Source organism: Symsagittifera roscoffensis, chromosome 4 (assembly GCF_963678635.1).
Source record: "Symsagittifera roscoffensis chromosome 4, txSymRosc1.1, whole genome shotgun sequence".
NCBI lineage: Eukaryota > Metazoa > Xenacoelomorpha > Acoela > Convolutidae > Symsagittifera > Symsagittifera roscoffensis.
The window spans coordinates 266,219-279,464 of record NC_087065.1 but is presented as its reverse complement, the minus strand read 5'-3'; the positions used below and the strand labels follow the sequence as shown (position 1 = coordinate 279,464).

General features: G+C 35.3%; 1 protein-coding gene across 1 annotated transcript in view; it reads left to right on the top strand.

The window, feature by feature from the left end:
* LOC134843729 (protein virilizer homolog) overlaps positions 1-13,246 on the top strand; it is a 550,828-nt gene that overhangs the window by 470,902 nt on the left and 66,680 nt on the right. Inside the window, exons 20-21 of the mRNA XM_063859975.1 lie at positions 7,670-8,380; positions 9,176-9,511. Of these exons, the coding sequence (XP_063716045.1) occupies positions 7,670-8,380; positions 9,176-9,511 (1,047 nt within the window). The remainder of the gene's footprint in view (positions 1-7,669; positions 8,381-9,175; positions 9,512-13,246) is intronic.

The following is a 13,246-nucleotide window of genomic DNA, read 5'->3' as shown; positions in this document are numbered from 1 at the left end:
TTGAAATTGTCAATGCTGCTTTTGACTTGGTTATTGAGGAAATCGAAAAAGTGTCTGACAAATTTGATCTCGACGACAGCATAACTGAGAAACTTGATGAGGTAGCCTCATACTTCCAGCGCTCCTACATAAAAGGCGAAACCATCGGAAGGAGTTCTCGCGACCCTCTCTCCAGTAAACCTTTGGAATTATTCCGAAGAAGCAGCTGCTGGGTTAATAAGGACAACAAATGCTGAAGAAGGCTGGCATCCTGGCGTTGCTACTCTGTTTAAAGGAAACCACCCATCCGTTCACACTTTTCTGGAACAAATCAAATTGGATGCTGCCAATCAAAAATTCAATATATTGAAAGCAATGGGGGAAACAGCAACCCCAGTCGCAAGAAGTACAGGGAATTGAATGAGAAAGTGAAAAACATTTGCAAAAATTTTAACAAAGATTCTATTTTAACATATTTGCATTCTATCGCGCAATTAAGTCATTCCTGACTCTGTTTATTTCAACAAATTTTATGAATTTTTCAAAAATTCAATTTCATTTTTAAAAAAAATACACTTTTTTTGAGGTTCCCGTGGCCGTAGAGGGCTGATATTTTGGGAGGTAATAGAGGCCAATATCAAAAGAATTTTACCTTCTGCCTCACCCCGCCCCCCAGTACCGCCTTAGCCTGGTACTGGGGGGTCTACCGCTCGTTTTGTGATCAACTAGTCAAACCCTCAGTAGTTTTCGAATTTCGTTCAAATTTTGACTTCTTGGTGATTTGATCTTTCGGACTTTTGATTTTAAAACACATGGATTATCCGCAAAGCTATGTCGACTTGATGTGATATGACTTTTGTTTGTTTAAGAACTAGCTGCAACGCATTTCTATAGCAAAATTGGGTTAAAATTTCTGTTCGTTCATGCTTTGAACTCATTTCCATTTTGAACAAGCAAGTTTTAAGTTGCTTTGATATTTTGTTCACATGCGTCAGTTATTCTTTGATCACAATTAATGGTTCTTTGATTTGTTCGGAAATGTACTGTTTCGGATACTTCAAGAGGATGGGGTAAGTTTCAATTGCTTTATTTATAGGGTAGAATGGTATAGGGTAGATTGGTATAGGGTAGATTGGTATGTAGGATAGAGTAGTATATGGTAGATTAGCAGAGGGTAGATTGGAATAGGGTAGAATGTCATGGAACCAAAAAAAAACAAGTCAGTCTTTTTTCTGTATAATTGCGTTCATTTGTCTCTTGGCTATTTAAAAAAAAGATAAATTATTCTTAATTTCCAAAAGATCTAATGTTTCCTGTCAAACTCAAATTTTGAAAATTTGGGAAAGAAAGTAGTTTTTTCCTTGAACTTTTTTTACAACCGTCTATCTGCTTCTGTCTTTTTTTCTGACTCGCTTTAACTTTACTCTTGATTTTCGACTCGTTTTGAAGAACCATGCAATTATTTGAAAGTTATTCTTTTGAAGTTTGAAGCGTACCCAAAATTACATAATTTACTTAGCCCAAACCTGGGTAACCTGGTTTCCTGACATTTTTTATCTTCGAAATTATACTTTTCCGTTCCTCCCTATTCTATTCTCCTCTATGTTCCACTTTACTTTATACTAATTGTGCTAAATGCTACTTTTTGGTCAAATTTTAGCCTTTGACTTCGGATTGTTCGGTATTTAGTATAATTTTAAGAGACGCTTCACTTTCTCAAAACTAAATTCTGTTTCGGTTTTTTGTAGATGCATAAGCCAATATATTATATTGAAAATGAGGTTGGACACTAAGGTTAGCTGTAAATTAAATGTGACAACTTATGCAACCTCATCTTAAATATGTTATATTGGCCTATGCATCTACAAAAAATCAAAATAGATTTTAGTTTTCAGAAAGTGAACCGTCTATATTAATTTAAATACCCATCAAACCAAAGTCTACGCTTTCGAAGGCTATTTTTTGCCAACAAAAAACTGGATTGATGAACTGAAGCTGTAAAAGATAATTTTTACTGATAATCAATTGAACAAAACATTTGAGTTACGTACTCCAGCAAGAAAAGTGCGAACAGATATCAACAAAACTTCAACAAGTCAACAGTTGTTGAAGTGTGCAAGTGCTCAACCTTATCTTAAATTACTACCCAAATATCAATAAAAATATCAAAATCTAGGGAGTCAATAAACTCAACCACAGTTGTGTCACTTGTTACAATCTGGACAACGAACTGCTTTCCAGAAATATTTGCAATTATTTCCGGAAGATCAATAGGTTTCAAATATAAAAGGACGAAGTGGTGAAGATTCAATGCACGTAGTGAAGACTGAAGACTCTGATATTGGACTTGAGGATTTGTTTTTCTTTTTCAAGAAACAACTCTTAAGTTCTAAAAATTCTAAATGATGAACTTGATTGATAAGTGAAGCTTTAAAAGATAATTCTTACTGATATCAATTGAACAAATTTTTGAGTAACGTACTCCAGAATGAAAATTGCCAAACGATATAAACAAAACTCAAATGAGTCAAAAGTTGTTGAAATATGCAAATGCTTAACCTTATCTTGAATTACAACCTAAATATCATTAAAAATATCAGATATATTGCTCATAGCGAGTCTATATTCAGCCACAGTTTTGTCAACTGTTACACGCTGGACAAGGAACTGCTTTATAGAATTTTTTTCAAGTATTTCCGAAAGATCAATAGGTTTTAATTGTTGAAGGATGAAGTGAAGAAGGTTCAATGCACGTAGTGAAGACGCGTTTATAGGACGTGATGATTTGTTTTCTTTTTCAAGTTTTTTCACGCTTTAACTTGATCCAGTTTTTCTCAAATTGGTTTTTTTTTTCATCAAAATTGTGTCTATAAAAAATTGTTCCTGAATTTGAAAGAGCTTTAAAGCCATATATTTGAAAGTTGAAGCTTTTTTTTCAAAAACTAAGCCAGTATTTCTATTTTTTGTTGCGTTCGTGACTTTTTTCCAACTGTCTGGTGGCTATTTGCTTAGATCATTGACGTATTTTCCAACTGTTTGTTGTTTGTTTTCGGAAGATATTTGTGCCTGGTTTTTTTTTCACAATGCGAATATCAGCGCCAGTGATTTTTGAGACATCGTGATCACCTTGAAATTGCCTAATAGTTATTGCAAACAGACCTATTCAAGAGTAATGAACGTAGTGAGTACTTTTTTACATGTCTTGGTGATTTTTTGTTTTCAGGAAAAAGTCTAGAAAATTGTTCACGCTCAATTTTGATTTTTCGCGGTTTGACTTTTGACTTCTTTTTAAGTTCAGTGCATTTCCATTGTTAAAAGGAAGACAAACTCCACTATCGAACAGCAAAAAGGTAAAAATCACCGAAAACGTGATCGACTTCTAATTTCGAAAATGGAAATTAATTATCAGATTTCCCAGCAAATTAAAAGTTTTTCCTATTGATCCAGTTTTCTCAAATTGGGTTTTTGCAACAAAAAAGTTTTGATCATAAAGTGTTCTTTAAATTCAAAGAGCTTTAAGGCCATCAGTTTTTTTTCGAAATTTAAAATTTGAAAGTTTTCAAAAACCTAGTCAGTTTTTTTGTTCAGTTTCCTTGCGTTCATTAATTTCCAACTGTCAGTTGGCTATGTACTTTGGGTTGTCACTTGCCTCTCTACATTTTTTCGGCTAAAGTGCCACTAACTTCAGTATTTTTTTAATATTTGAAATAGTCATATACGTAGTGAATACTGTTTTGCAGGTCTTTCATATAGGTGATTTTTTTGTTTATTAGTCTTAACTTTTGTTCACGCTTAGTTTTGGTTTTTCGTGGTTGGACTTTTGATTTTTCAAGTTCGCCTCGTTTTCTTTTTTAGAATGGATTTTTTTTCCAGATCTCAGAAAGTAATCAGGTTTTTGTCTGTTTCCTTGAGTTCGTTGGCTCTTTCTTTTCCAACTGTCTGTTGGCTAGGTTGTTACTGTTATAGATCGTGCTATTTCCTTGAAAAAATTTTGAACTTGTTCACGCTCAAATTTGTTTTATGTGTGTGTGTTTTGAAGCCTGGTTCTTGTAAAAGATCAATGTAATTTTCACTTATATAGTTCTCATTTTACATTTCGTAACGACAGAAGTGCTTTCATACATAGTAGTGCGTTTATGAATGCATTCAAGCATATATACTCGCTTAGTTCAATTCAATTTCATTTGCTAAAAGGTCGGCAAATTGCACTCTCTAGTTGCGAAAACGTAAATTGCGCGCAAAACGTGGCCGAATACTATTTTTGAAAATGGATTCCATTTTTTAGATTTCCCAGCTGGAAAAAAAGGCAGATAGTCAATTTTTTTTTAAACTAATTTGCGTCTATTCTATCAAAAAAGTGTCAATCATGTTTTGTTCTTGAATTTCAACGAGCTTTAACCTGATATGTTTTTTTTTCATAATATCGAAATTTGGAAATCGCTCTAGCAATTGTTATCAAACTGGACTATAGACTTTTCTCGGGTTAACAACTTATTTAACAGAATCATATATATGTTGGATCATATTGAACTCCAACTTCTATGTGTTCCCGGCCAACTAAGTCTGGAGGTAACAATTATGCCTGGGACGGCAGAGGTCCTTGGTTAAAATCTGTCCAGGATCTGATTTTTTTAAACCAGAAACTTTTTGTTTCCAATAAAATTGTCGGCCAATTATTTGTCTGCTTATGTTGTCGGCTAAGTTGTCACATCGTGAAATTGTTTTTTTTCTGCCGGCATTTTTTAATGTTGATTTTAGTGCTTGCTGTATTCCTACAATTTGTAATTTTACTGACCTTGACTTCGTAATCCCTTCTTTGTGTGCTTTTGTTTCGCTTCAAAACATGTTTCGGCCTATTTAATATAGGCTTAAAGACCTATTTTTGGGTCGTTTTGAGGGTCATACAAAGTGAAGACACTCCCCTCCGCATTTTTCAGGTTGGTGGTATGTTTACCAATTGGCAAACACTCCCCAAACTCTGCACTACGCTTTTTCCATGTTGTTTGTATGTTTACCAATCGGTTTGTTGAAGTTTATTTTTTTGTAACGGAAAATTATTTCAAAATTTATTGGAAATTTTTTAGTTTTTCTCATAAATGTTTACTGATTTGATAGCTAAAAAAGGTATCAATTGAAAGACCTCCTACTCCCCTGTGTGCTTGTAATACACCACTAGAGTCTCTTTTTACTTGGCCCCTCTGTCTACAGCCTTCGAAAAAATCTGCGGGGAAAATTTGACCCACTTTTTTTTGAAAAATACCCCTCTCAAATCCGAGTTTTTGGTTCCAATGAGCGAGCGATTTCAAAAAGCTCCCTGCATGAGCGGATACGCTCCTATTTTTTTACACATAAAGTTATGGCCCGGAATAGTCACATTTTTAATTTTGACCGTTTCTTCAACTTTTTGAATTTTCTCGGAAACTATTCTGTCATATTGGAGATTTGGGCTCAATTCAAAAAACGAGTTGCAAAAAGGCCGTATGCTTATGGGACTACTACCAAGTTTTTCTGACACAAAAAGTTGTGGCCCTCGGAAAAGACAACGTTTTGATTTTTTTCAAAACTTTTTGACATTTTTCGAGAACTACCCTCCCAAATCTGAGACTTTGGGTTCAATCGAGGTTTCAGATTGAGTGATTCTCTTCTCCATAAATGGCTCCGCCCTTTTTTCACACAAAAAGCTATGAGTCTCTGAAATGTCAGTTTTTTTATTTGTTGACCGTTTTTTGGACTTTTCCCGCTAACTATCCTGCCAAATCTGATATCATAGGTTTAATCGCAACAACATGTTGTTGAAAGCTGGCGTTTATAACTGGGTATGCTTAGTTTGTTTAAGAAAAAGTTTTGGCCTTCAAACAGTGCGAAGATTTGCATACTTTTTGATTTTACGCTAAAACAACCGTGCCAATTCTCAGGTTGTGTTCGATCGAGAAACCCGATTTTGGGAATCTTCTCTGCTAAAGCGGCCATAGGCTGCTTTTGGCAGCAAAATTCGTGTATTTTGGAAATCCTTTTGACGGTTTTTAGAAATTTTTAGATTTTTCTTTACCGATGAGATAAGCAATGGTATTGCAATCGAGCACTAGACTTTTGTCCCCGTAAATAACTTTAGGCACGGGACTCATCAGTTCAACTCTTGGACTCCTTGATCTTCTTTCATGCTCAGTTTCTTGAAAACTCAAATAAAACAAACAAAATTTGAGTAGTAATTAGATAAAGCCCGTTTCAGGTTTAAGTTATTTTTTCAAAAGTTTCAATTTTTCTAGGGTTCGTGGTTTTCGCCCTAGTGTCTGCCGGCCGGTTCCTTTCCCGTTTTTTTCAAACACCATTTTTTAAATCTCATATAGGATTTGGCTTACTTTCTAGAGCATTTGTTTTGTTCCAATTTAAACAGTTTTTTTGTTACTATATCTGAAAGGCTAGTAATTAGTAAATTTACCAAGTGTGGTTTTTTAAAAGTTTCAAACAGCTTCAGTTCATGTTGTATGGGTTCGGTCAACTTGTTTTGCATAATTTCGAGGGTACAATAATTCGCATGCGATTTTTTGTTTCAGATTCGATGGGTCGTTAAAAATTTTTAAACTTAATGAAAGTTGTTACGACAACAGTTTTGTTTTCGGCTCAAACAGGTTTTGACCCAAAATTTTTTGCCGCTCGGTAGTTACTTTTCAAATCTTTTTTAGGCTGTTTATTAACTTTTTTTATACAACCATGAAGTTTTTATAGTTTTATCTTTTTGGAGTTTTTTTCAAGTAATTTTTCAGAATTTTTTTCAATTTATTTTTTCAACTTTGTTTTTCAGATTTTTTTTTTGCATCGCAAGTGTTGCGAAGCTCTGCTTCGCTCTGTGTAAAATTTTCTGAATCAAATTTGAGATGAAAAGGTACACTGAAAGAACCGGTTGCGATAATGGTTCCTGTTGAAGCTGCGGCTCCTTAGTTTTTTGTGAGAGAAATGTCATCTCCTTGGGAAAATTGATTATCTCAAAATTTTCTACCTTTTGGACTTATTTTAGTAGACAACTAAGGTTTTTGGGCAAAGTCCAGTCTTTGAAATCACGCCTTTCATGCCGCATCATTTTAGCAACTTTGTTCAATTTCAAACACATACCTCCAGCTTAAGCTGGGCACCTAGTTGTCATTTTTATGTAGACATACGAAAATTTTGGTTACCTAGTTTTTTTCGACATTTAAAAATTTTTTCGACTTTTTTGTTTGCGTTGTATCGCAAGTGATGCGAAGCTCGTCTTAGCCTCTTTATCAAATTTTGTCAATCTTTTTTTCCCGGTGTCTTTGTTCTGTTACACTTTTCCATCCCTCTGTTGGCGATGTTTTTCAGCTTTGAAGTAATGTTTTCGAAGTCAATACCTTCAAAACATTATCTCTCATGAAGTGCAAAAAGTTCTATATAGTTTCCGCTCGGATACGACTCGCCTGAAAAAGGACCCGTAGGTCCAATGGTAAAGTCTCCCAGTCAGTATGTTTGTCGGTGCATTTTTTAAAATCAGGTTACTGCCTAAAAATATGTTTGCAACGAACCACTTGCTCAAATTTATCCTTTAAAACAGAAGAGAACCAACAGTTTTCGTAGATAGTAAAATGCGTGGTATTTTAGCTGTATGGATGGCTAGATTGATGAATTGTAGTGGGTTGCTAATTGATGCGACAGGTTTGTTTTGTTTTGTTTTCAGATGCGACAGGTGCTTCTGTTCGTGGACCACGCGGTGTCCCAGCCAGCAGGCAAGGCGGCCTTCATCCAGCTGCTGTGCAGTGAGGATCAGTTTGAGGCGATGAAGATATCGCAGTGTGTGGAGCAGATGCTCATGTTCCTCGACGTCGACTCTGCAGACGAAGACGCATCGCAACACATGCACGTGCAGAACGAGATCAACTATTACGTCATAACCATTATGCAATCACTCTGTGATCCATCCGTCAGCCTACTCCCATTTGATCACGCGCACACTTACATACCGGATGACATAATTGAATCGAATACACCGCCCAGCAACATAGCAAAGGTTATTTGCGAGGAGATTTTCAAACATGCCAGCAACAAAAGCCAAAGCATGTTTACTTTTCACCACGCCATCAAAGCTCTCATCTTGCTGTGTTGCCATGATCAAGTGTTCTCGATTGTGAAGTGCTATCTGCTGGAAAACCAGGATGCGCTGAGGAAGTTGTTGGTGAAGTTGCACCGTGAACAGAAATCACAGCGCGAAGAAGTGAACATGAAGTCGTTTTTGTCGTTTGTGAACTTACTGCGAGGCTCCAAGCAGTCGGAGGATTTTGTGGGCTCGAACAGGAGGCTATTTTTGAGTGGTGAACAACTGCGCACTCTGTTAGGGATGTCTACAGGCACTGGCGAGTACAGCTTGGAGAAGTACCCGGAGAAGATAATGGCTAGTGCAATCAATATCCACATCTAATGTAACATTCTGTCCACTTTCATATGCCGGCGAAAGCTAAAATTACTCTTACATGCTAGCCCTTGATTATTCTTAAACCAACTGCTATCAAACTGTGTCAAATTAGTTTTTGAGGTCCACTTTGGAGAAGTTTAGTAAGAGAAGAAGTACTTTCAAAAGCGTTTGTGGAGTTATTGCTTGGTTGTACAAGCGGAGGAGCGTAGTATCATAATACACTGCCATTTTTTCCCACTAGCAGATTAATTAATCAAATGATTCGACCGAAGCTATTTGTTTCATACAACAGTACAATAATAAAAACTCCATTTCAAAAATTTTCAGTAAGTTCCGTGAAATATTCCCATGTATTTTTTCTCTGAAGTTCGAAATTGTACCTTTTTCAAATATCTTTTTATCGTTAGTATTTTTTTTCGTTGTTGATTTCTTTTTCAATTGCCTGTTGGTTATGTTTGTGCTTTAAGTTATATCACAAGGTGGAAGCTGTTGTTTAATTCACAATTATTGTAGTGAATGCATTTAAAGAGGTAGCGATGTTTTTTCTTCGAAACCATCATAGTGGTCCTCATGTAGTGGAACACTTAGTTTGCAAAACGCTATTTCATTCTGTTAGTGTTTTGCTTTGACTTGAAAGGAAGTGGTGAGGCGAATAGACCCAGATTTGTTCTCGTAAAAAAAGAAAGCAACCTACATTTTATAACTGAACAAGTCCAAATCAATATAATAATCTCCCAAATGAGGAAAAGAAATGATCCCGCTTTTTTCTCACAGAAAGAGGGCGGCACCATGAGTGGCTCTACAGAGGACACTTTGAAGTCACTCATCGCATACTTGAACAACGAAATCTCCGACGCCTCGGAGTGTAATAAAGAAGCTTCTAATGACGTCACAATGACAGTAGAAGTAGAAGGGGTCAGGAAAGAGGAGGAGGAGGAGGGGGAGGGGGGAGGAGATGAGGTCACTGGCCCAACAGTGTCTCCGAGGATGAGTTTGGAGGCGCAATTTTATCATAGGTGTCTGTTTCGAGTGTCCCCAATCGAGGACGGAAGATTCGATCCTATCAACTGGTTCTCACTGGGCAGTGAACAGATTCACGAGGAACATCTGGTAAGAACAGTCTCCTAAAAATATAAGAAATGAATAAGAGATTATGGGCTCATGTCACCCCGTCTCTAGGCATCAGTTTTGTCATTTTTCTACGAAACACTTTCCTTTAAATTGAACAAGAATATCTAAAAAACACCGAATTAAGTTCATTGCTGGATTGCAAAAACAGTTTTTAAACACCATACATTTAAAACGTTTCAAACATTCAAACATTAGTTGTTCTCTAAATACATTGACTAATGTAGGCAGGGTGTCGTGCATGGGTCGACACCACTGTCGCGGAATCAAACGAGTATCATTCTACAGAAGCATTGTATCAAAGCCAACTGTGCTATTGTATTTTTCATAATTGTATTTTCCAATAATTGTTTTTTCATTTTTAAAAATTGATGAACGTAATCGTGATATAAAGGTCGTTATAACTTTGTTCGTTTTTTTTTCTGGATAAAATTTGTTGACGCTGAATTTTGATTTTTCGCAGTTTAACTTGTGATTTCTGTTTAAGTTCATTTTTAAGTTCAGTGCATTTCTACTGTTAAAAGGAAGACAAACTCCACTATCGAACAGCAAAAGTGTAAAGGTCACGAAAAACGAGATCGAATTCTATTTTCAAAAGTGGAATTAAACTATTAGATATCCCGGCAAAATAAAACTTTACCTATTGATCCATATTTCTCAAAGTAGGTTTATCTCATCGAAGAAAGTGTCAATATTTAATTGTTCTAGAAATTCAAAGAGCTTTAAGGACATACTTTTTAAAATTGAAATATGAAAGTTGAGATTTTTTAAAGAATGAACCAGTATTCGTTTTCTTTTTACTTGCGTTCATTAGACTTGCGAAGCAAAGTGTGATAGTACGAACTTTCGTTTTTTTCCAACCTAAGTCGCAAATATTGCTGCGATTTTTGCTGCGACTAAGACGCAATTATTGCTGCGACTTAAAGCAACCTTTTTTTGCTGCATCGCATTGGCATGAAAATATTTTGATGATTTGTTACACCTTTGATATTATGTTGCACCTTTACAGCTTATTGATATTATGTGCTTTGAGATTCGAATAGTTATAAATTTACACAGTTGATGCATTTTTAATTCATCTAGTGAACCAAAAAAAGCTATATGTTTCAAACAACATAATAAAATCTCGATTTCAGAAATTTTCTAACCCAATGTATCTAGCAGTTTTTTTGAAATGCTCAAATTTTACAGAATGCGGCTTTATTGATTTGCGATTTATTACATGCAAATTTATATCTTTTTTTATTTGATGCTACTTTTGCTGCATCGAATTGGCATTTTATTAGCATATGTAGCTGCGTTATTGGGGGCTAATTTTTGGGATTTTAAGCATCCGTGGCTGAATGGTTAGTGCGTGAGACTCAAATTTGCTAGGTCGCAGATTTTTGCGAATTCGAGGCTTATTTCTACTTTTTCTTATATCACTTGATAGAGCTGCTTTTTGGTCGTGTTCTCGCAAGTGTTTGTGAAGAGCAGCTTCGCCTCTGTGTTGAATCTTTTTCAACTGTCTGTTGGCTATGTTCCAATAGTTGCATCTTGTTTTATAGTGGGAAAATAGGTTTTAAGTCTGATTGAACGTAGTGAAGACACGTTTATAGGTCGAGCTGATTTCGTTTCGTTATATTTTCAGGAAAAAGCTGAAATTTTGTTCTTGCTCAAATTGATTATTAGCGGTTCAAAAGCCTTCAAATGTTAAAGAAAGGTTAAATGTGCCCTACAAGAACAAACGTGGAAGCTGCGCGACAAACCTGAACAACTTCGCATTGTAAATTTCCCAGCGGAATAAAAGCTTACCTCTTTTATTTACCCAGTTTTCTCAAATTGGGGCGATTTTATTAAAAAAGTGTCTAAAATAAATCATCTTTAAAGTAAGTTCTTCTTTGCCTTCATTACTCTTCTCCAACTGTCATTTGGCTTGGTTTCTTTTTTCGTATTTAATTCGAGAGTAAATATAATGCTGAATAGTTATTTGGCGATTCAAGGGTTTATGTTAGATTGGCTTTATTAAAGCGATTAATCGCTACATTCTATTCGGTATTAATGCATTTTTACCCAACCAATCTTGAGAGCATTGAGTTATTTTTACAAAACCACATTTTTTGGGTTCAAATCTCAATTAACAGTGTTAATTTTGGTGGCTTCTTGTTGCATAGTACTAGAATTTTAATTGCATGTGTTTGTATTCTTATGAATGGCTAGTGTTCGGCTTTTAAGTTTAAGTAGCACGTGTCTGTAGGGCAGTTGTTTCTCCTTAAAGTTACTTCTTCGCTTTTTGCCTCAACTTCTCTTGGCTATGTTTATTCTTGATTGCATAAGAATCAAAAAACTTTGAGGGCTTCTCGATTGTGGAAAAGCACTCATCTGAAATATCACTCGAACTTGTCTGTAATCACTTTTATGGTACCTGATTTTGCATTAAAAAACGACCGCGTACTCAGTTATCTTAGAGGCAGGCAATGTAAATGGCGCTTAAGTGAGACAATGTAGGTTTTTTTTTAAAATTCATTACCTTTGCGATAAGCAAGGGTATTACAATCTGGTACTAGACTTTTTCCCGTAAATAACTTTGTTCACAGAATGGTCAAATTTAGAAATGGTAAATTTAGGTTCAGTTCATAATTAATTTGACCTTCCTTTGCCTGGGTTCGAATCTGACAGGACTTTGTTTTTTTTTTTGCAAACGAGAAATAGTCCGTTCAATAATAACTTGTCGGCTTATTTTTGTTTGCTTTCGGCTTGGCTGCCATATTGTAGAAATAATTGTTTCATGTTTTTTTACATCAAAGTTGCTTCCAATGTTCTGAGTTACCTCTGCTGTTTACACAAGCATGCTTGTGTTATAGTATACACTATCTTTTTTTTCCAATCAATGATCCTATTTTTTTATCAATGACCAGCTATTAAGTACATCAAATGCTTACGGATTTTAACACAGATTATTCTTGTTCCGACTTTCGTAACGAAATTAACGGAATATTTGTGCTCGGGATAGTTTTTTTCTTCTGACAAATTTCGTCTTTTTAACATGCCATTTTTGACGGGCTTTTTAAAAAAAATCTTTCGAAAAGCATTGTGGTCCTGAGCCTAAATTTGGAAAGATTTTTAATATGTGATCATTTTTTGTTAAGTTATGGGGATTTAAAATTATCTTTTTGGTCATTTTGGGACAATTAACGCGCGATATATTTCGCGCTATTAACGCGTGAGCGGAGATTTAATCCGTCATAGAAATCATTCCAAATTGGTTGAAGGAAGCTTGTTTGCTTCAATTGATTTGTTACTAGGAGCGAAATTTACACTTTGTTCTTAATATGGCGTAGGGGGGATGATTTTTACAAAAAAAAAAAGTCTTAGATTAAAAAAAAAATTATTTTTTTTTCATGTTATTACTGCTCCATAGACTGCTCTATACATTGAGGCATGTTAGTTGGTAAATTTCTCTTTTTTTTCAAAATGACTGGTACTGCTAATGCGTCATAATTGGCATGCGTCACTTAAGAAATTTTGTAGACTCAAAGTTTTACTCATTCAGTTTTTCCCAGTAGCGTTATTGGTCATGTTTTTGCTTGTGTATGCGAAGTGCAACTTCGCCTCTGTGTTGTAATTTTTTTAGCCTTGACCTTAAGTTATTTTTTTGCTTGAAAACTCTATTCTGTCCAAATGATTTCGGCCAATTTTTTTTTGTCTTAAAGGCCTAATTTCAGTCGTTTCAACGTA